The following is a 24,944-nucleotide window of genomic DNA, read 5'->3' as shown; positions in this document are numbered from 1 at the left end:
ATTCAATGTCAAAATAACTTTTCCTGTTCCAGCGAATGGAACTAATTGTTGGGTTTCTGTCCGCAATTGAATTTCAATTGACTGAAAATTTTTTGATAATAACTTTTTGTATTCCAAATTGCTGAAAACAATTCTGTGTGTTGGCTCTATTTCGCAGGGGCTACCGTTTTTCAGGCGGTGTTTTGAATCAATGACTCGAATAAGGGGAGCTTTAGTATCACCTACGTATTGATACTCAATTATGTTAACGTAAATAAAAATCAGTTGCTTCCCTGCAGACAAATCAAAAGGATAATCACCAGCAAAAGTTTTTTCTTCGTCATCTGCCATGGTCAGATTTTCAACAGTTTCCAACATCTTGTATCCAATATGATAACCAGACCCATCATGGATACCGCTGAAACCTAGTATACTCGGAATTTTGTTATCCGGAAAAGTTATTCCTTCGTTTTTACCAAAAAATAGGAATAAAATTCCAGTGATTTTGTTAAATTGATAGTCAAAATGAGGCAATCCAGTAGCTGTTTTCAAGGATTTCAAAAAATGGTCACGCTTTTCATAGGAAAATATCTTCAAATCACTTTTGTTTACTTGATTTATTTTTGCCGGGAAGATAATTTCACTTAGTGCAACTCGCCAATCCCACTCCAAATTAATTTCTTCATTGAAATAATTTTTGAATGAGGACAACGTGTTTTGAGCAAAAACCGTGAATTCATTCATGTTTTTTATTTCACTACTATTGTCTCTAGCTTTGACCAACTCTAATTCATAGAATTTTCCTTTGACTGGCTCTTGGGTTGCGTCAATGAGACTATAAGTAGGGTGATTGGTTGTAGGTATATCGTAAATCTCGAAAACTTCGTTGGTAAATGTTTGCTTGTATCCTTTTCTAAAAGGAAGATCCGCTTTTGATATTCGCACAAAGTCCCCAACGTAAAATTTTGGTCGACGAACTAGTTTTGCTGACGTATTAAAAATTAATGATGTCAAGTAGGGAACGTCTTTCTTTGTCACTTTATTGGCGCCAATTTCGTTACTCTGTTGACTCTCGAGTTAATGGTTTGTACAAAGCTCTGCAATTGATTAATATAGCAGTATGTCCATTTGTCCTCTAAATACTTGTATATCAAATTCTTGAGCGATCGTTTATTCCTTTCCGCAAATGCTGATTTTTTTTTTGCTGAAAGTTTTATAAACTTCGATTTCATTTTTCTGACATAGAGTGCTGAAAGAGCCCTTAAATTCTGTACCAGCATCTACCCACAATTTTTTAGGTCGCTTGTTCCTTATCATTTTCTTAAACGCATCTGCTGTTGTTGTGGCGTACTTTGATTTTAAGGGTTCGACTCGTAGATAACGTGAGAGACAGTCCACTGCAACCAATAAAAACTTTACATCTCTGTTCTCTTTTGCTAATTTATCCACATGAGCAAAGTCTAGCGACCAAATTTCGTTTATATCGTAGGCAATAACCTTCAGTATTGGAATGTTTTTTCTATAATTTTTATGCTGTGTGTGGGCATTTTTGCCCTCTAGGAACAATTTCACTTTATTTAGTTTCAAGTTTGTGATTCTTTGTAGATTTGTTACGCTTCCGTATGCTGCTGGACCTTTCGTATATTTTAACTCAAGCAATTTTTTCTCATTTGTCGAAAGACTCCCAGTCCTTCTCCTCTTGCTGAGTTCTGTCTTCCTTCGAAGTTTCGAAGCCACTTCCGGCGTCTGAGGATTCTTCTGTAAGTAATTGACTGGTTTCTTTGTGCTTGATTCCTTTTTGGCGAAATAGTTTTCCTTTTCTTTTTTCATTTGGCAGTTCTTTGGGTTCCTTTCCGGATCGCAATTTTAGCATTTCTGTTGATCACCAAGTCTTCTTTTATGTTTAACACCTCAAGAATCTTAAAATAATCTGGATTACTTAGTTTTTTAGTTGGTTGTTTCAAATCATAGAGAAAAATAGGGACATTTATTCCTGTTGCTGTTCCATCAACAATGAAATTTTTGTTTTCGTCTATAACAACTTTTTTTGAATCTTTAATGAGGCTAACTATTTTCTCCGTCCTGGTAAATTTCGCTGGCGATAAAACGTTAGGATTTTGAAGAATATTGTTCGCAAATTTTTTGTCAACTCAGTGGGATTAATTTTTTCCCTTGTATCTAAAATTTCCTGGTATTCTTTTTAGTGTCTTCATTTGGTCGCATACGGTTCAAAAAGGAAAATTGAGCACCGGTATGCTGAACACTGGGATCATTTAGAATTTGTGAATTATAAGGTTGCTCTTTCATAAACTGATTTTTGGGAATCAAAATAAATTCTTCAGCAGTTGACATGGTTTAACTCAAATGGATGAAACAAAATTTTAAAATGAGTTGAATCAATTCGAAACTGGTTTTTGTTAGAAAAAGTGCTCGCCGTTTATCCATTGATGACTTTTTCTTGAGAACACTTTCAAATGTGTGTCTGTATTTTTCTAAGTCTCTTACTTTCACTCTAACATGACCCAGCAAGACATTGTGAAGACATTCACATAGAACCAGTATAAAATCACTTCCTTAACTGTTTTGGTTGCAAATGCACCATTTGCTTCAGTATAGATAATTTTTTCTCTTTCATTGTTTAGAGGGGTTGTTTCTGCTTTATCAGAAGGAAGGTAGAACACTGTAGGACCTGGCTCAGTAATACCTGAACAGTATCGTAAACAATCAGAAATTTTTGGATCAAGATCGATATGCAAATGCCCAAATGGTTCTTTAGTTGCCAATTGATAGCAATGTTTTAAAAATTTAACAAGATTAACTGTTTGCCTAAAAATTCGACTTGTTGAATATCGCGGGCTGATTTGAACAGAACGATGTGTGATGTGTTCAAGTCTATTGTACGAGGCCACTTGCTCTGCTGATAAAGATTGTGCTTTATGTAAATAACATTAATCTTTTTGTGAGGCCCTGCAGTGGCCAACTTAACAAATTCTTTGTCGTTATAAATTTCTCCGAACGAGTCGTCGATTATCAAAAGACAGTTTTCAAGGTTATTCAAAAATTCTAAATTGGCATACTTTTTGAAAATAACTCCAAGTTCCTGCTCCATTTTGATGTATATTTGTTGCATTTCTCGGTATAAAAATATAATGTGGTTAAATTTTGGGTAAAATGTGTTTCCACTCAACATTTTGAAAATTAACTCTGTTTTGCCACAACCCAAGGGCCCTACAACGCCCATGAAGACTCTATCTTGCGTAGATATAATTTTATTCATAGTCTTGGATTTGGTAAAATGTATCCAACTAAACTTGACAATATGGATATCCAAACAGATGTTTCTTCACAATTTGGTTTTAACACGGTTAACTTCACAATACAAAGCGATATTAGCAGTAAAATAACAAACATTTGCACAAAAATTACAACTTCCGAGCGTGGCAAAGTTGTTTGGTTACAAAATTTCCAAGACGATTTGCTGCTACTTTCTTTTTCAAAATAATTTTCCTCTACAACAGCGTCAACTTGATCGACTGTTACTCCCTCCATCTCAACACAAAATAAAAACTTGTTAAAAAAGTATAAATTGGATATCAGTTTACATAAAACAACTCATAGCAATTAAACTCAGATAGAAAGTCATATGAACCATAAAGCACTCAGAGAGTCTCTCAGTTTTGTTATAATGAACAATTTTGTGCACTCTTTCTTCTTTCACCAAGTGTTGAATCTCTTTTGGCAGTGAAGGATCGTTTTTGTCAATTTCCTCACCAACCGGGTGCTTCGACATCAGTAAAAGTTTCGGAGGAGAGACTCTGGGTTGCTTTGTTGACATTCTGCTTTCTCCACTGAAGAAAAGTTTCAATATAATACACTAAATGAGTGAATGAGCGAATTTCGACCTCAGTCAGCAACAATTTAACTTTTATTTGTAAAAACTGGTTTCCGGTTTTTATGGTTTCGTCTTTGGAAATTGAAAGACTCAGATTCCCGTCCCCCGTAATCAAGGCAGAAATTGTTGAACTCGGTGACAACGGTGCCTCCACTTTCGTCAATTCCTCTCTCATTGGTTATCCAGTTCAAATAGAAAATGGCTTTTTCTTTTGCACAATGTTTGTTGAAAAAGTTTTTGCCCTTTGAATGATTTTGACAATTTTGTGTAAAATAGTTCACAGATATTGAAGGACACTCAAGTGATTTGAGATCAATAACAGGAAATTCAAGCAATTGTGACAAAAACTTAATTTTTCCGCTCCCTTATTATAGAATATTGCACCAGGATTCCGCAAGCGAACGCTTTGAATGATTTGTGTTAGATAAATATAGGGATATTTTCCTATGTCCCAATCAATACCGTGCAAATTTCTACTCAACCAACTGAAAGATTGCTTTCGTTCAGTTGTTAACTCACTATAACTTGTTGGTGGTAAAAATGACACACAGTCAAGGTAGTCTTCAGTACAATTTCCGAACTCTTTAACAATAGATTTTTCTTTTCTGTGACGAAATCCTTCAACGTATAACACTACCGTTTTGCTGCTCAGCATTCCATTAAGTGAAAAATTGACAGATGAAAAATCTTTATATAAAGGCAAAATAATATTCGCGACAAATGCCCGCTAAAACAGTTGCTGCTTTTCCACGGAAGCATATAAGAATAACCAGGTCCTTGGTTATATATTTCGTATATGAAACCTCCTGCGTCGTGTAAAATAGCGTGCAATCGTAAAATTTTTGATACTTTTAGATACTTGTCGAGAGATGGATTGTCGATGCCAATTAGACCTCCATATGGACGCAACTTTAGAGCAATATCATGATCAAAGGAGTCCAACTCACTAAAATATTTACTTGCGGCCAGGAAATAGTTAAATCTTACTGATTTTTCAGGATAAGATGTAGAAATGGATAAATATTTGTCGTGAATGTTTTCCAAACAGTTTCTACAAAGAACTGGTTGATCAAAACGCATGCCACGTCTTTTTTTCACTTACCAAAATGCAACTCAACAACGTTTTTAATGCTTTTCGCTGAAGAGTCTAAACCATTTATTATTAACAACCTTTAAACAAAGAGTGAATAGGATTTTGTCATTCTAATAATAGCGACAGACGTATCGGGTTTTTTATTTTATAGTTTGAAACACTAAGAACCAATAACCGCAATGCTAATTGCTTGTTGTTTTTGTTTGTTCATGATTTCTCCAATTGGTTTTGATAAGACATAGAACAACGCATTCGTATACTGTCTGTAGTCACTCTACTTTCGCCTTACTAGAACTAAGTTTAAATTTCAAATTTTGCTGTAATTTGATTGATAAGATAAAAGCCGATTATATCCAACTATTATGTTCTACGTGACAGGTATGTTTTTGAGCTATTCTTAGAAGCAACACGCCTAAACATGTAGCAAAAACAATTGAACACAAATAATCATTTTCTTTCAATTCTTGCATACTGTTTGGTTGGTCACAAAATCCAAATCTTTGCTCTACAACAAACTGAAAATTGTTCGCAAACTCTTTTCACAGTCTTTCCTCATTTCTTTTTGTCTTTCTCCACTTTTGATAACAATCTAATTATTCTCGAAACAGGATTGATACAAAATTCTTAAGTTCTAGAACAAATTGTTTTATCTTTTGATTATATAGAAAAACTGACCAAAAGTTTTCACGAACTGACAAATTACCACAACAAATCATTAATTGCAACATTGCCTTCAAAGTTTGAAAATGTCTCCGGTGACATTTTTTCTGAAAGAAGAGGCAAATCCCGATTTGAGTACAATAGCATATGAAACCTACAAAAAAGAGAAAGTCGTTATTGTTAAACAAGAGTTGCGGGACAACGAGTGGATTACAATTAACCACATGGCGCTACCAATTGTAATTTTCGACTACATCCAATCATTCAGATTTGAAAAGGCGCTGACGAAAGGAGCACAGTACACGATCGAACATGTTAACGGCTACGTAAGAGAATTTGTTTTCAATCCAGATACGATAGATGAAAATGTTAGGAAAACTCTTTACGACTATGATATCAAAGAGATTCCTCTATACGAAAATCAGGAGTGCTATTGGAGGGAACTGGAAATTATCGATAGTTTCTGGCGGATTCCAAAAAGCCCCAAAAGTCCAGACATTACAACTCGGTCAAATTCTCCTCTACCAGACTCAACGCCAACTCCCTCAACTCCCAAGGTAGCGGAAGTTTAATAGCCAGCCGCAGTCTTGAGACACCACCAGTGAGCCTTTGCTTTGCTCCAAAGAAACGGAAGCTGGATATCAACTTCTAATACTCATTTAAAGACATTGTTTCTTCTTTTTCTCAGATCTTCTAGTGTGAAAATTATTTTGTTAGTATTGTTTGTTCCGTGTTATATAGCCTAACATTTCTTTCTATTTTTTTGTCTCAACGCACATTGTTCCACTTGAAATTAAATTTTTGCTTCCACTCCACTTTTATTTTATACACAGTAAACAGTATACACATTCTATTGAACATGCGATATCGTGATGAAAATCAAAGTAATCTTGAGACGACGACATACTACTTTCTTTTTAAACACAAACTCAAACTTGTGACCACACCGTGTCTTTCTTAAAAAAACAACACGTGTTCAAACATGTGCAAGACGGTAATAAAGCTTAAACTCGACTGACCAATCAGAGAGTTGGAGACGACCACACTGAATTGCTTATGGTAATAAAAGAGACCACATCTTGTCTGTGATAATGAAACAACACGTGTTCAAACATGTGCCAGACGTTAATAAAGCTTAAACTCGACTGACCAATCAGAGAGTCGGAGACGACCACACTGAATTGCTTATGGTAATAAAATAGACCACACCTTGTCTTTGATAACAAAACAACACCTGTTCAAATATGTGCAAGACGGTATTAAAGCTTAAACTCGACTGACCAATCAGAGAAGCCAAGACGACCACAGTGAAGTGCTTATGGAAGTAAAAAACACATGTTGGCGCATGTAGTAGACATAATAATACCTAAAACTCGGCCAACCAATCACAAACGCCGAGACCAAAACTTGCGAAACAAAAAAAAACAAAAGCATATTTTGTCATATGCACAAGTTCAAACTTAATCTTCAGTCAGCCTTCAACAAATCAGAGTTCGGCAAAACAAGTCCAGATTGGATGAAAATAGATGAACATTATAGACATACAGCTATAGTTATTGTTAGTGCTATGAAACCATCAGGAGAACAAAAACAGAACAGGAAAACTGTTTATTAAATTAAAGTAAAAAAAGAGAATTTCCTTCACAAAAAAAGAGAAGTTAGTTTTCTTAAGTATATAAGGGAAATAGACTGCTCAATCTATGGTTCAGTCGGACATCAGTTTTTCCCGTTAAAATTTCGTCATTTTTTAGAATTTTCCCCAAGTTTTACAATATATTACGTGATCACATTTGCATTATCCCGCAAACACCTTGTGTTACACAATTTACCGGTCTGCACTTGTTGTCATTCACAATGCAAAACAATTTTTGCATAATGGAATTGCTTTTTGTGGAAGTATTTTGCATAAAAATTTCCCAAAACTACAATTTTTTTTCTAAAAATACACAATTTTTTTCTCGATTTCTAACTCTCCCGTCATTTAAACGTGGTAGAGGAATTGCTTTACCGCACACTTTCAAACCCTTTTTCAGTACTTTTTTTTGGAACATTTCATATAGTTTCGAGCATTTATTTTGTCCATTTCATACGTATATTTCTTCCTTATTCTCTGCAAAGTTGCATTCTTTTCACCTCTGACGCTGCAAATTTCTTATCAGACACAATAATACTCAATTTGAAGCCCTGGCACTTTAATTTTATTGGTTTTCTAATCTGCCCACACTCCCTAATCTGGGATAACATATGGGCAATAAAACTATCAAATTAAAACCAGATGTTGGATCAAAACCACAAATTTCACAAGTTTTTCGATAATTCCAGAAAACTGTGAAATTTAAACAAATTTTTATCACCCGCACAAAATAGCTGGAATAATCGTAAGTTTTTGCCCACACAACAAATTTGGCAAAAATTTCACAAGTTTTTCTTACCGCACAAAATTGAGAAAACTTTACAAGTTTTTGTCCCCGGCACAAATCGAGAAAATTTTTACAAGTTTTTGTCCCTCCGGCAAAATTGAGAGACAAAATTTTTCGACCTCAAAAAATGTACCGCACGATTCGTCACGGGTGGGGCGTCCCCCTCCCCCCGTGACAATACGTGTATTTTAGTATACTACTCATGTTTCATGTTTTAGCTGTTCTTCCTCGATTCTTTTTTCATTTTTTCTGTTCTGCTGATTTCAATTGACACATCCCCGTTGCAAGAAGTTTTTTGAGAAACTATCACCACCAAATAAGAGCGATAAGTTTTTGCAATAATTGTGACTAGCTTTTGATAATAAATGAAGTTTTGGCTCTTTTCTAATATTTTTTTCTTGCTTTTTAACTGAAAAAATTAAATTTTAATTTGATTGAGTTCATTTGGTCTATAGAGTTCGTCAGTAGGAAAGAAAATTCGGGCAACTTTTTTCTGAAGTTTTCCTGCAATAATAATAAATCATTGTTGATTTAAGACCTGAAACTTTGATTCCATTTTTAATAATTCTGAAACGAAGTTTGTGGCTATTATAATAGTCTTGTGGTCTTTTTATGCGATTTTTCAGTTGACCAATTTTTCGTCTGATCATTCTGACTTTTTTTCTTCAAAAACGGGATAAACAGGAAGAGCCCAGGGGGTGTTAAATTCTCTTAGAGCTTTTCAGCTCACTAGTCTCAAAAATGCGATTCACAAAAACTTTAGTACTAAAACTTTAGTACTAATACAAAAATTTCGATTTGAATTTCGATCTCACTTAAATAAAGGCCTCAATAGTCTCTATATCCCTGCTATTTTTCGACAATCTGCCGGCTGTGTTTATGTATGTTCAAAATGAGCAGAAACAGGTTCGATAGGCGCATTTTTTACAGATCTCAAACGGAGGTTTAGCAATTCGTACTTTTAACAGCAATAGGATGAAAAACAGAAACAAATTTGGAACAAATGGCCCGAAAGCAGTCAAGCCTATTAAGTAAATAGTCTCAATATGTTTTTGGATTCAGCGGCAAAAATGGGAACCGGCTTCGACGTTAAAGTGGACGAAGAAGAACTAATTGGCCAACCGGAAGAGAACAAAGATCTGTTTGCTCCAAGTGGCGAAGATCTCTTCGAGAAACTTGCCAGCTTTGCTCCAAACTCGGTCGAAATCCCTCAGCCCAAGTCTATTCCCATGAAAAAGCTCGACATTAACTTGCCTGATACTTCATCAGTGATCAATGCAGTGACCCCCAAAGGAGAGGATTTGCTTGAAAAGTTGTCAAAATTTGTACCTCCGTCGACATTGCCGACTTCAGTACCGATACCAGTAGTGAAATGAAATTTAACAAAAGATTCCAGAATGTAAGATCAAGATGGTCCTGAAGACAATATCACAAAAATGTTATCAACAACTTGATGCACAAATTTTTCTCTGAAAATTTGCCAAGTCAATGGTTGATGATTTTTTTCACTGAAACATATGCAACAATCTAAGGCTCAGATCCTTGAGAAAATGTTTTTTTTTTCAAATGAATGCAAAGAATTTTTGAACAAATAATGGATCTTGCCTCTGTTTCAAGCTAAGCTGTGACATCTTTAAGAAATCTTTTTCTTTAAACAGGAGCGCAGATCGCGTGTCTTCATTCATATCATGATGTTTTCTCACCAAAATTCTTATCATAATACCATGAAGGTTTTAAAGTTTCATTCCACTGGGTACAGACACCAAATAATGACGTTGTAATCCCCATTATGGGCAATGAAGCTTCTAAGGAGGATTCAAACAAACTGATGATGGATACATTGAGAGCGAGAGCCCTGGCGAGAAAATGGAGAAAGAGTTACAGCAGCTTAGCTCCCAGATCTCCGAACCCTGTCAAAGCAGCCACGTTGCATCAAATGCAAGTAGAGGTAAGCATCTTATATCATAGGTTGATCCAGACTAGCTTACGTCACCTTTATGAATTAACAAAGAACTCGCATTAATAGTCAACTGCGCAAAGATTTGAGATGCATTGGCCTGAATTTAGAAGTTAGCTGTGCAGAGTTAAGTAACTATTTCAGGTAACGATTTCAGGAAAATTTTGTTCACTTACATTGTTTTGTTTAAGTTTAAGAGAATCGAGATTTGAATAATTGAATTGTAAAGCGCCGGCTTATTATAAACTCGCAAATCAGAACAATGATACAAATTTTACATGCTATTCAGTTTGAGAGATTTTTCCGCCTCGAAAGATTTGTTCAATGCATTACCAAAACGCGTTCACTTCTTGACTTGAATGAAGGCATTGAACTAGTAAGAACGATCAGCCAACTTTAACTACCAAACAATGAAGCATAAAAAAGTAAAAAAAAAACTAAGCAAATGTAAGACTCACTCGAATCTTGGGTTGCTACACAAGCGTTATTATAAAGCAATCAACTGGAAAACACCTCAGGTGCACATAAAAAAACTTGTACGCGCAGCTTAAAGGGGAAGGGGTACAGAAACTTTGTACCCTCTAGGCTCCCTATTTTGAAACACGCCTCGCACGAGTGCAGGTTATTTTGACTTCCGCCTTATGATCTTTCAAAATGTGCGCCCCATTCGTGTTTTAACATTATGTACCATATCAAATACCGCCATCAAATTTTGATATTACAAAACTAACAAATTGTTCTCAAATAGTTAATAGTTTGAGAGCATTACTGTAATTCTAGCTACAACCAAGCTACAACAGAAATAATACAGCCCTCTTGCTATGTCATAAAAAGGTCCTAACGGTCCTAATCGAGTGGTGCCAAGTAGCAGTACTAAGACATAAACAACTTATATGCTGATATTTCAAATGCTTACACATAAATATAAAGATGTGAAAAAATTAACTTTGACCACCTTTTGCGTGTTTAAGACCGCTTTTTGCTTGAAGATATTTATTGAAATTTTGGAAGCCGACTCTGATAAAAACCAATTGTAAAAATCAGCGGCAAAAAAGTTCCTCTCTCAATTAATGAGTTGTTCTGAGAGAATTACTGGTGCTGAATTATTGATCAACATTAACCATCAGTTTAAGAACCAAGCAGATTGTCAATTCAACAGCTTTTATCATCAAAACAAAATGTTGCAAGATTTCATGGTTTTTTAAGGAATCACATATAGCTCAAGCTTCGCGATAGTTGAACAAAGCATGAAGAGCAATCGCTATTAAGAGTTCAGGTAAATTTGCCTGAACTATGTTCAGTTAAATGCTGGTTCAGTTGAACTTCAGGTATAAAAATACCTGCAAGGCACCTAAATTGTACTTCAAGTATTTTTTTTACAAACACTTGTTCAGGTGTGATTACCTGAGAAAACAGAAGTTACACTGAAATATGCATTGCACCAAACAAAATTTTGCTGCTATCAAATTTTTGTTAAAACAAACGAAATTTAACGTTGTTCTTCTAGAGCATATACGGTTAAGATCATTAAACCAAAAAAAATCATGCAATTAAAGTGCATAGATATCAATTTTATGCAAAACTTGTTGAAACACGTCAAACTGATGCAATTAAGGATGGAAAAATTTCATGATCATGATGATTCATCAGAAAAAGAGCATAAAATTTTCTACTTTCCAATCATGTTTTGAAATATTTCAAGTCAGTCTATCATGAAAAGAAAATTTATAGAACCAACAGTATAAATACTGTTCCCAAAACAACAGATTAATCGGTAAATTAACGACAAAAGTTGGCCTTGTTGTGACACGATGACAGCTGGTTGAATAGGATAAGGATCGGTGATAAAAATAATGAGACCAAAAAATCATTTGAATACATTTGTTTGCTCTTTTTCTTGTTTCCTAATAAGGCCGATAATTTGTTATTCAGTAAAATCCATATTCCACACTGTTGGCTTTTTTTTCCGTCAAACTAGTAAAACCACTTCCGAAAAAAAAAATTGCTTAACTGCTCAGGCATTATTTAAGGTGTTTTTCAGGTGTTTTTAAATGAATTTTACCTTAAAATTTGCCAAAGTGATCAGGCATGTTTTTCAGACATATTTCACGCATGTTCAGGTGCAAAATTCAGCCAGTAATGCTTGAATTTTTCTGCCAAAGTTAAAGTGCTCTCAGGTCTTGTTAAAGTTAGCATTTTTTCTGAACGATTCAGGTAAATCGATGTTTATTGAGGAAAATTGATCGGGCAATCTTTTCAGACAATCAAGAAATACCGTTGGTTCAGTGACAAAAGGAAGAACGGAACAATTTGGCAGTTAATAAAATAAAAACAGTTTGGTTTCGAGACCAAAAAACACCAAACTCAAAATTGATGCTCATATAAACTCAAATTCACAAATTGGTCCACAAAACATCAAGATTTTTGTCAAAATAGGATATTTTTAGATTGTCCGATTCAGTCACAATCATTTTTTCAAATTTATTAAAAAAATTAATAAGATAAAAATATGATCTTTAAAATTTAACAGCTATAGTTTCTCCAATCATCCTTCTACTCATAATCTCGCGCACTGGCGTCTGGCTAAGAATTAGCTGTATTTGAATATATCTAATTCTTTGCCAGACGCCATTGCACGATATTATGAGTAGAAAGGTTATTGAAGAAACTATGGCTGTTACATTTTAAAGATCATTTTTTTATCTCTTTAGCTGGTCTTAATAAATCTGAAAAAATTATTGTGACCGAATCGAACAATCTGAAAATATCCTTTTTTGACAAAAATCTTGATATTTTTGTGAACCAATTTGTGAATTTCAGTTTATATGAGCATCAATTTTGAGTTTGGTGTTTTTTGGTCTCGAAACCAAATTGTTTTTATTTCATTAACTGCCAAATTGTTCTGTTCTTCCTTTTTTCAATGAACAAACGGTATTTCTTGATTGCTTGAAAAATTTGCCCGATCAATTTTCCTCAAAAAACATCAATTTAACTGAATCGTTCAGACAAAATATTCACTTTAACAAGACCTGACAGCACCTAAACTGTGGAAGACAAATTCAAGCATTCCTGGCCGAATTTTTTTACCTGAACATGCGTGAATTATGCCTGTCAAACATGCATGATCACTTCGGCGAAATTTAAGGTAAAATTTATTTAAAAACACCTGAAAAACATCTCTTTGCAAGTGGCTTTACTTGTTTAACAGAAAAAAAACCAACAGTGTGGAACATGGATTTTACTGAATAACAAATTATCGGCCTTTTTAGGAAACAAGAAAAAGAGCAAACAAATGTATTCAAATGATTTTTTGGTCTCATTATTTTTATCACCGATCCTTATCCTATTCAACCAGCTGTCATCGTGTCACAACAGGGCCAACTGTTGTCGTTAATTTGCCGAATAATCTGCTGTTTTGGGAGTAGTATTTATACTGTTGGCTCTATAAAATTTCTTTTCATTATAGACTGACTTGAAATATTTCAAATTATGATTGGAAAGTAGAATTGTGGCAACTTGTTCAACCAAGACTTCAAAGACATTGCTGATTACTTGAATGGCAAGAATTTAACAATCAATGTGAATAAAACTGTTTCTTCGACAAAGGATATCAAATCACTGTGTTCAAACTTGAAATTAAACAACTCAAATTTTCAAAATGGAAGTGCAAATTCTAGGTGTTCAATTTGATTTAGAAAATGGGCTTATCAAGAAGAACATAGGAGCAATCAATTTGCTTAACTGGTTTGCAATTGGAGATTTATTTCGACCTTAAGACACCTAATTTTAGTGTTCATCCTGTCATATAATATGGAATACTTAAAAATGGATCCATAGACATGACATGGCTTCAACCAATTGAATCAGAAATCGAAAAAACTACCCAATTTTTTTTGAAAGTCTCGATGCCAGCCAAGAGTAAAAGAAAGCAAATATCAGAGAACTATACCAGGAAAAGAACTGCTCTGCGGTTTTTTTTTCAAACACAACACGATGAGAGCACAAATTGGCGATTTTTAAGAACTTTATAGGGGTTATGGAGCTTGATAAAATGGAACACAAAATATCAAATAATGAAAAATTAAAACCAACTAACTTTTTAATGGAGATAATTCCAAGCGAACTGGAGTCAGTCCACAATCGATCCCTCATTGTCTCACTTATTTTGGATCGTAATTATGTTTGAAAAAATGTAAAAAATTATGTGATAATGATATGTAAGGAAGTTTTTTTTCACAAAGTTATCAGAGCTAAAATATTTTCTTCTCCCTTATGTTTGAAAACAAAAACCGTTGAGTATGGAAAAAGAAACAGATTAAAAATTTGGCATATTTGAATATGAAGCAATAATTCCCGTTAAATTGCAGATAGATGAAGAGAATGCGGATGACTCTGACTTCGATGTGGGAAACGAGGAGAAGAATCTGAACAGCGCTGAGTTGCTGCGAACACTCCTTGGAATCATTTCCTTCTTTTTTAGATAGGAAATAAATATTCCTGATTTTATCGTATTTGCCTAGAAACTTAAGAAACCGGGAGCCAAAAATTTACTTTTGTTGGCTATTAGACTGATTAAAAGCAACAAACAAATTTCGGAAGGACCTATCGAAAAGGGATGGATCAAAAATATGTTGTCCGAATCTCTCTGCGGACAGAAATGTCCAATAAGGTACACAAAAAATGTTTTTTTAGCATGAGAAAAGTATCTAGAGAAACAAAGAATTTTTTCATCGCTTGATTTGATCAGACGTTTTCCCTACCCCATTTTCATCTATTTGATAGTGTCAACAAAAAATTAATATCAACTCCGAGTTGATCGGAAATCATTAGCAGTTATTAAAAGTGAATATTTGACTGAAGAAAAAAATTTCCCTCGCATATTTTAAACCCAATTGAAAAAAACGTTAAAACAATTAGAATAACCATTTTTGCGTTTAACAAAGTCGTCTTTAAATAAGCTATTAAAGTAATACCTCAATGTTGGGTTATGGACTTTCGCAAGCGGAATAAAAAGCGTTTTTAACTAAGTAAAAGAATTAATTTCTCAAAAATGAGAGAATAACAAAATGATATTTTACAGTAGAATTTAGAGATTTACAGGAGAGATCTGATTATTAGATCAAGATGGTGATTTGAATTTGGGGATGAAAAAGGACTCAAAAATCAGCTGTATATATACCCATTATCAGTGTGAAAAAGTCAAGATACAAAACTAATCTTAGCACCGTGATTTATAGTGGGGGTCGCAAAGGTTACCCAATATGGTTTGCTTCTGCAAATCAGTCGCAAAGGGAACCATAAATGGAATGCATTTGCACTTTTCTGAGAATTCATTCACACTTCCGGAGATATCATCATCATTTAATACATGCTGGGAAGATTTTACATCAATTAATCTAACTCTAATAATAGTTATCTAGATTCACCAATTTGAACCGAATATTGATTCTCAGCACCATTTCTTGACGATTCATTTATATAATTTCTTTGATCAAAATCAAATTGCTTGTCTTTCTAATCTGGTAAGTCAAACTTTCTTTCTAATTCTCACTAAGCTTAAGACTATAGTTTGATCAAAATTCTAACACCCCCACTCAGACTTGAGCTGATTGCGTAGAGTCTGTTCCCATCAAAACTGCTCTGAATGTTTCCACTTTTGAAACGGGTAAGGACTTTGTGAAGATGTCCGCTGCCTTTTTGTCTGTAGGAACGCAATGAATTGAAATAGTCCCATCCTCCGTTTTGTCCCGGATGAAGTGAAACTTTGTTTCGATGTGCTTGCTCCTTTTGTGCATGACTGGGTTTTGGCAGAGTCTGATACAACTTTGGTTGTCTTCTCCAATTGCTATTGGACGTTTCTGTTGGATGCCAAAATCCTCTAGAAGTTGTTTCAGGTAGAGTGCTTCCTGAACTGCTGCTGCCATGCCCTGATATTCTGCTTCTGATGAAGAAAGAGCAACTGTGGCCTGCTTCTTGACACCCCAGCTGAGTGCTGCGCCACGTCCGTTGAGCTTGAAGTAATAGCCCGTTGTTGATTTTCTGTCGTTCACGTCTCCAGACCAGTCTGTATCATTTTCCCCCACTAAATCATAACTAGCCTCTTTTGTGTAAGTAAGTTTTAAACCTTTTGAACCTTGAAGATATCGCAGAAGTCGTTTTCCGCACATCCAGTGTTGATTGGTAGGTGCATTCATGTGTCTGGACAGAATGTTGACTGTGAACATGATGTCTGGCCTCGTCTGTTTGGCCAGATACAGAAGTGATCCAACCAAGCTTCTGTAGATCCTCTGGTCCACTTCTTCGTCTCCGTTCTGTGCTGTCTGAAGTTTCAAATTCAAATCAGCTGGAGTTCTTGAGGGTTTGCATTGATCCATTTGAAACCGCTCAAGCATTGTTTCTATGTAGCGTTCTTGGTCGACTGTGACTTTGCCCTCTTCTCGTCTGATTCTTAGACCCAGAAACCAGTGTAGTCTCCCTCTGTCTTCCATGTGAAAGGTTGCTTCTAGTGCCTTCTTGACATCAGAGACCACTGTCATACTTCTTGATGCTACTATGATGTCGTCAACCCAGACCAAGATGAAGGTGTGATCCTCTGCCTCTGATCTTGCAAACAAGCAGTGATCGTTCCTGCTTCTGGTGAACCCCTGTCTCAGTAGGAAGTTTGCCAGCTCTTTGTACCAGTTGTTAGCAGCCTGTTTCAAACCATAAATTGATTTATTTAGTCGACATACTAACTTCTCCCCATCTAATCCGCGTTTTACAAACTCCTGTGGCTGTTCCAGATACACTTCTTCCTCGATTGGTGAGTGCAGGAAAGCAGTCTTGACATCAAATTGGTGCATCACATGGCCTTGCTTCGCTGATAGCTGAAGTAGAATCCTGAATGTCTCTGGCTTACAGGTAGGCGCAAAAGTCTCAAAGTAGTCCAGTCCTTCCACTTGTTTGAAGCCTTTCGCCACATAGCGCGCTTTGTATTTGTCCACTTGACCACTGGGTCCCAATTTCACTTTGTAAACCCATTTGCCCGGTATGACGTCCCTGTCTGTGGGTGGTCTCACTAGGTTCCAAGTCTCGTTGTCTTGGAGTGCCTTGACCTCGTCCTTCATTGCCCGGTGCCACTGGTCCCAATCGTCACCTTGCTTGGCTTCGTAGACTGTTTTGGGTTCCACATAGTCGCCCTCAGTCACAGCAAGATGGGTCCTGACTTCTCCAAAAAATTGCGGAACATTCCTTGCTCGTGTCCCTCGTCTGGGCTCCGCTCTGTCCGCGTGTTCCAGTGCATCTTCATTGAAGCCAACTGTCTCTAACTGTGAGAAGTCTTCTGTGTCACTGTCTTCCAGTGAATCTGAGTCTCTGTGACTCCCTCTTGTTGCAGTAGATTCTTCATCTAGTGCTGTCTCTCCAACATCCGAGGCCTCTTGTCTCAGTGTTGTTTCTTGAGTATTCACGCTCCCTGCGTCATGCCACTCCTCCTTTATTGCAGTAGATGTGTCCTGTCGTTCTCTGTTGTCATCGTCTTGATGACCATCATCTGGGTGGCAGATTCCCAGTTCCGACCCATCATCTAGTAGGTCCGCCGTTTCTTTGTTGTCAGGGATTGAGCCCACTTCAGACTCCTTGATGATCACATCTCGAACTGCCATCACCTTGCGTGTGTTGGGTATGTACACCAGGTATCCGTTTTCTCCTTCAGTGTAACCCACAAACTTTCCTTCCAGTGCCTTGGGTTCAAGTTTGCTGACTTCTCTGTCCCTCTTCCTCATGAAGACTGTGCAACCAAAAATAGATAATTTACTAATTGGAAGCTTAGGTTTTATACCTCTCATCAGCTCTGCTGGGCATTTTTCTTCTCCTCGTCTCACAACCAAGTTTCTGATCCTTGCTGCGTGAAGAATTGCTGCTCCCCACATCATCTTTGGAAGTCCTGAGTCAATGAGCAGACATCTTGCCATCTCCAGCAGTGTCCTGTTGCACCTCTCAGCTAACCCATTCTGTTGTGGCGTCTCTGGTATGGTCTTCTCCTGTAGAATGCCTGCATCTAAGCAGTACGTCTCGAACTGCTCTGAGAGAAACTCCTTCGCATTGTCTTGCCTCAGCTTCTTGGGCGTCCCCAAACTGAGAACAAATTTCTTCAGGCTGGCCAGTGCTTCACTCTTTGCCTTAAGCAAGTCCACAAACACAAACTTCGTGTATTGGTCTGCAAACACTATGCAGAACCGGAACCCTGACAGTGACTCTACTCTGAAAGGTCCCATCACGTCTGTGAACACCCTCTCCAGCTTCTCTTCTGCTTGGGTTTCTGCCACTCTTGGTACTGGAGTCTTTGTGATCTTGGCCAATGCACACACATTGCATACATCATCGAGTTCCCCCACTGTCTCTGGTGCATTCCTGACCACATCTGCTTGATTCAAATGACCCAATCGTCTGTGCCACTTCCTTGCACTGTCAAGTTTCACGCTGTTGGAACTCATCTTGAATTCTAGAACGCTGCAGGGTAAGTAAAACAAATTATTTTCTTGTGTTAGTTTTACCCGAGTTCCCTTCAGGAGTTTCATGCAGCTGTTTCCTCTCTCGAAAGTGAAGCTATGTCCCCACTCCGTGCATCTTGAGACTGAGAGGAGGTTTGAAGAATAGTCCGGCACACACAGAACATTTTTGAGTTCGCATTGGAATTCCCCTTTGTTTGAGGGTATGCTGATCCTCACACAGCCTCTGCCCACCACTCTGGAAGCCTCTCTGTTGGGATTTCTGACCACTGATTGAATGGGCACAAAGTCCAGAAACGCATCGATGTTCGTCACTATGTGATCTGTACAACCACTGTCCACTAGCATGCCTGCTGTCTTCCACTGGGTAAGAGCTGCCCAGCATTCCTCGTCTGGTGTAGCCAATGTTGGACCCATTGCCACTGACTCATGTTTGCCTCCATCTCTTTGTCTCTTGCATGCCCTGTCTAGGTGACCCTTCTCACCACACTTGCTGCATTGTGCTGTCTCCTTCTTCCTGCAGTCCTTGGCAAAGTGTCCAGGGATCCCACACACAAAGCAGTTTCCTTTCTTGGGTCCCTTCTTGAAGTCACGCTTCACTGCCAGTGCCACTGAACCACTTTGTCCCTTGTGTCTCTGCACCGTGCTCTCATGAAAGTTCTGCAGCCTTTTTCTCAACTCTGTGAAGTTCGTTGCCGGGTTGAAGCTTTCCTGTATTACAAAACTTTCATACCTCATTGGCAGACCATTGAGGACCAAGGCGTTGAAGAGGGTCTCTGAGACTGCTTCCCCTGCTTCTTGTAGCCTTGTGAGCAACTCCTGTCCTCTGATGAAGAAGCTGTCCAAATCCTCAGAATCCTCGAGCTGCAGTCGAGCAAGCTGTGCCACTAAAGTCACCACTGTTGGCGTCTCCACACTCTGAAATCTCTCTTGCAAAAGCTTCCAAGCCTTTGCTCCATCTCCAATGCCGTCATCTCCCACACAGTCATGTCTCATCAGCATGAGGGTTGTTGCATCTAGAGTCAGTGCCAGATGGCACCACACATTGTTCCGTTTCTCCTTGATGTCTGCAACTTCCTTCTCATATGCATCCTTCAGCACCTTGTGGTTCTTCTTTTCATCATTGGTTGCCCCATTGGCCAGTGGCGCAGGCTCATTGGGTTGCTCCTCTGTCCCCAGTAGTGATTTGTAGAGTCCCTTCGTCTGCATCATCGCCACAAATCTTGTGCTCCAGATTGGAAAGTCCTGTGCCTTTCCTGTGTAGGTCAGCAGCTTCACTGTCTGTTGATCCATTGAAGTTTGAGCAGGCAAAACAATTGTGAAAAGAAAAGGTACTAAGCAGAAAAGGATTATGACTGTCAACAACAAATTAGTTTTGTTTTGGAAATTAATTTTATGACTTAGAAAATTGCTGGGCCCATAACCTGTTGGGTTATGGACTTTCGCAAGCGGAATAAAAAGCGTTTTTAACTAAGTAAAAGAATTAATTTCTCAAAAATGAGAGAATAACAAAATGATATTTTACAGTAGAATTTAGAGATTTACAGGAGAGATCTGATTATTAGATCAAGATGGTGATTTGAATTTGGGGATGAAAAAGGACTCAAAAATCAGCTGTATATATACCCATTATCAGTGTGAAAAAGTCAAGATACAAAACTAATCTTAGCACCGTGATTTATAGTGGGGGTCGCAAAGGTTACCCAATATGGTTTGCTTCTGCAAATCAGTCGCAAAGGGAACCATAAATGGAATGCATTTGCACTTTTCTGAGAATTCATTCACACTTCCGGAGATATCATCATCATTTAATACATGCTGGGAAGATTTTACATCAATTAATCTAACTCTAATAATAGTTATCTAGATTCACCAATTTGAACCGAATATTGATTCTCAGCACCATTTCTTGACGATTCATTTATATAATTTCTTTGATCAAAATCAAATTGCTTGTCTTTCTAATCTGGTAAGTCAAACTTTCTTTCTAATTCTCACTAAGCTTAAGACTATAGTTTGATCGAAATTCCAACACTCAACATGGATAGAGCTTCATAGTCAATGAGGTTTTTTAGTAGTTTAACTGCATTGTAAATATGGTTTGAAATAAGGGGAAAAGATTCCACATTTTGCATCCAGCCAGATACCGTCTTGCGAAGTGGGTGCACAGTGGTGCTGCCTCCTACTTCTACATTCTGAACCTAGTTCTATTCTACACTCCTCTGCTCGTGCTAGGCACTTTCAACACAGTTCTCTCCTCTCTCTCATTCCATGATGACGATGGCTTCATCTCTCTCACCATTGTCAAAGTGTCTGCACTATTGTCTATTCTCACAGGTACAAGTTTCTTAGTACATTTTTGGATCTATTCTGTTCAGGCGCTCTCAGTGTTTTAAGACGCGTGCGTCAAATTACATGTTGCCATGTAGTAAGCTATGTTAAGAAAATAAGTACACTGTTGGTGGTGGTGGTGGTGGTGGTGGTGGTGGTGGTGGTGGTGGTGGTGGTGGCGGCGGCGGCGGCGGCGGCGGCGGCGGCGGTGGTGGTGGTGGTGGTGGTGGTGGTGGTGGTGGTGGTGGGGGGGGGGAGGTTCAACGATGGGGGTCGAAACATACGAGCTCCAGTTTCTTCTTTGAACGCCTTAGTGCAGGCATCAAACTCGTACAAAATCTCATGGTAGACGGCTTCTGTCATAATGATGTTCGAATATTTGACTTTTGAGGTTTCGTTTCAGTTTGTTCTCTGTTCCGGTGAAACAATGGGTACCAGATTTCTCTTGGCTCAACTGAAAAACTTTGTCTAGCAAAAATCGAGATCTAATTTTTCTTAAAATTCAATCACATAAGTTTGTAAAGGCATCTTTGTATAACTCTCTTTATAGCCGGGGCTATGTTGAGGCATTATCTGACCATTGCACTTGTGGGTGGTGGGGGGGGGGGGGGAGCTGCATAATTGCAGAGACCCTAATTTCTATTTGGCTTTATAGGTCTTCAAATGACCCTGCAGTGGGAAAGTGAAAGTTCTAAATGTACCGATGCCTATCAGATGTACAGAAAATTGGATTCAGAAATCAGCTACAGGTAATAAAAAGAGGATACAACAGTTGCTTGTCAATTGCATTTGATTTAAAAAAACAAGCAAATTAAACAAAATTGAGAAAAACGGCGTGAACGATTGATTATTTGTAGCAAATTTTCATTTGTAGACAAAATTTGTAGCAATTATATTAGTACTGTAGTCCTTTCAATGCAATTTTGGGCTTGACAGATTTTTCGTCTGACCCTTTTAAGTTTTGGTCTTCAAAAACGGGGTAAACAGGTAAAAGCCCGAGGGCATTAAGTGGCTGAGCAACTCTCTTAGCGCATTACGCTTTACCAGTCTGCAAGTATGCAATTTAGCGAAACTGTTTTGAGGAGACAATTTCAGCTCTAATCCCCTGCTGAAATCTAATACCGAAGCCGACCACTCACTGGTCTCTTGAGAGCAATTCGCCTGATGTTAGCCGATAAAGTTTTTTCGTCCATTTACGGGGTTTTGTCGAATTGACCAACTGCTTGGCATTGCAATTAAGGCTAAAACTCGGTAAGATATCAAAATTTCCAAAAAAATATTAGGATATTTGAAGAAAAAGTATTTGCTAGTGCAATTGATCTTCTGGCTACATGAAAATCAATATTTTTGAGAACTTTTACATTAGCAGAATTCAAGTTATAAAAATCTAACATCAATCAGAACAGAAGGGTGGGCAATTGAGAATCAATCAAATCCGTTCATTTAAATATCGCAAGACAAATTGTCGAAAGAGCAGCAAATTTTGAAAAAAAAACGACGAACCAAGGCGTGTTTTTATCCAAGATTGGGCCTAGTCCCCTCCAAATCGTGCATGTAAGAAATTAAAAACCACACAAAATAAATCAAGCTGATTTAAATGCAAAATTTGTACTGGTCTATTCGTACAAAATTGTATTTGCAGGCTAATGTTGGCTGATCAAGGCATTCCACTGCAGAACACAGCCGACTTTTCATGGCAGTGTCGAGAAACAGAGGGCAAGACTATGGACTCCATGCCCAACATTCCCAGATTCATCGTCGACAGCGCAACCAAGAAAACCCACAACAGTAAAGCTTAAATCATGATCAGTGCTGCAGAATAAAAGATGCTCTTCATTGACCTCAAGTGTTCCCACACAAAAGCGACATGCAGTTTAGAGTAACTCATTGTACTCTTGATTTTACTGTTCTATTCTGACATCAATTTGATTTCAACAAAACGCGTTTTTTTTTAAATTTACACTAGTTCATATACCGTGCTCATATACGCCCGTTACGACGTGATATAAAATATTTTGATTTAGAACTTCAAATCGCCAGATCAATTGATTCAACTAACAAATTTTGGGTTACTCCAATTACTGATACTCTGTTCGAGAGGAGAAACAGAACGAGGTAACAGTGTTTTTTGTGTGTTACTGTGTTTAAATGAATAAACAAAACATCCTAATCTGAGAACTGAAGCAGTGAAATTTGGGGTCTAAATTAGTTAGAAGATAGTTCAGGGAAGCCTTTGACAGTTAGAGCTAAGTCTCGGGCCCAAGAGCCCTCAGCACTGAACTTCATTTGCCTTGGGCGTCTACGAACTATGTTCTAACATTAACTTGGGAGCTTATATTAAACCATCATTATGAACAAAAGTGAAAAAGTGAAACCAAATTCGACTTAGTTTTGATTATTTTCCAACTAGTAAACCTCGATGAGGTAAGTTACCGACTTAATTTGTAAATCAGAGCAAGAAAATACACACGTTTACAATAATTTCTTAAAACTTCGTTCGGAAGCAATTAACAACTCATGGACAGTAATTAGTACACAGGATAGTAAATGTTTCCCCTGGGCGATCACAACTTCACGCCCACATAGCCTCGTGGTAACTGCACCTGACTAACAATGTTTTGTCCAGGGTTCGGATCCCACCCATCTACTTTAATCTCTTTAGGCCATTGACCTCTCTTGATATGTTCGCTCAACCATGCCGCTCAATGCAGCTATTAAATTTGCGCTTTGAGAAGGCCCTTAATGAAACATGCAAAAACTTTGTCCCATTTTAGAGCTCACGCGTTTAAGATATAGGATGGTTTACCGAAGAGTGCTTCCCTCAGTGACCCAAAAGTGAAATTCACGTACTAAAAATTGAGATCCAACTTAGAGCGCAGTAGGCACAAATTCAACTTGACCAACATCTTTTTAATTGTGATCAATTTCCTTGTGGTACAAAATCGCCACAAAACTCAGGATACAGAGAAATTGAGAACTTTAGCCCAACAATACCAGAGTCAGAGATCACGTATCCACAGGTATAAAAGAGGTCGCACGCTATGTGAACAACAAAAACTGGCGCCTAATGACAACAAAAATTTTACTCATACATCCGTGTTGTTATAAAAAAAATTCATTTTTTGAGATAGTTACTATTTCGGTTGTTTTTGATGAGAGAAACTTCAAAGTCAAAGAACATTGAAGCTTAACTCTCAATTGAAGCTCAAATGTTGGAGCTAAGGTAAAGTCGTTTCACAGTCACGTCAAAACCTATAAGTTGCGACGCAAATCAGTTTTTTGCTCTACCTGCATTTACGCCCCTCCCTGATGAATATTTCCAGCAGAACACCGGAAAAGCCACAGTTCACCAACCTCGGTTCGAAACAGTAAAAAAAATGAAGTCAAACTGACAACACACTTATATTTTTTCTAAGTGTCAAAAGGTGTTCCAATTAAGTTTGCTGTTAATTTCGCTTGATTATCTTGACCGTGGGTAAATTTGCTAAGAACTTTAATATCCATTCAGTCGAAATAGTGAGGTGATACAGAATTCAATTGTGAAAGTCGTGAACTTTGTAAAATGAAAGATGTGATGGAAGGTAAAACGAATGAAAAACACAACAGAACAAGTCCTGACATCGCTTTCGACGAAAGTTCATTGACTGACCCAAAAACAACACCTCAACATTACTATACATGTGCTCGGAAAACCATTTAAAAAATGAACAAAAATGATCCAAGAAAAATAAAATGGATTGGAGAAATGAAAATCAAATCGCCGCATGTGAAAAAAAACCATTTGATCGTGGAAGATAACTTTTGATCATGCACCCTTTTCTCACTCAACTTTCGAGCTCACACCGCAAAACTCACTTATTCGCTCCACTTACTGTATCGGCTTGACAAAATCAACACTAAATAGACTTCAAAATTAATCAATATTTGTAAACAGAAATTGAAAGGCCTTTTCGAAGACAAAATTCAATGGAAAAATGAGCTTAATTATTCTGTTAATTAATTTGAAAAAATACTGGAAAAATAATAGTGAACAAGCGAAACAAGCCAATCTGGAAAAAATGCTTGAAGAATTTGTTTCACTACAAGTATACCCGATACAACTATTGGTAAAACATTTTGCAAA

The 24,944-nt window shown here is 37.3% G+C and overlaps 1 protein-coding gene across 1 annotated transcript in view; it reads left to right on the top strand.

Annotated features, from left to right (window-relative positions):
- LOC142344155 (uncharacterized) overlaps positions 1–22,763 on the top strand; it is an 83,228-nt gene extending 60,465 nt beyond the window's left edge. Inside the window, exons 8-13 of the mRNA XM_075395681.1 lie at positions 9,107–9,408; positions 9,804–9,992; positions 14,369–14,459; positions 20,630–20,827; positions 21,477–21,570; positions 22,464–22,763. Of these exons, the coding sequence (XP_075251796.1) occupies positions 9,107–9,408; positions 9,804–9,992; positions 14,369–14,459; positions 20,630–20,827; positions 21,477–21,570; positions 22,464–22,620 (1,031 nt within the window). The 3' untranslated portion in view covers positions 22,621–22,763. The remainder of the gene's footprint in view (positions 1–9,106; positions 9,409–9,803; positions 9,993–14,368; positions 14,460–20,629; positions 20,828–21,476; positions 21,571–22,463) is intronic.
- The last annotated feature ends 2,181 nt before the right edge of the window (positions 22,764–24,944 follow it).

Source organism: Convolutriloba macropyga, chromosome 8, assembly GCF_964194025.1.
Source record: "Convolutriloba macropyga chromosome 8, txConMacr16.3, whole genome shotgun sequence".
NCBI lineage: Eukaryota > Metazoa > Xenacoelomorpha > Acoela > Convolutidae > Convolutriloba > Convolutriloba macropyga.
The sequence above is the reverse complement of the archived record's forward strand: the minus strand, read 5'-3'. Positions and strand labels throughout refer to the sequence as shown.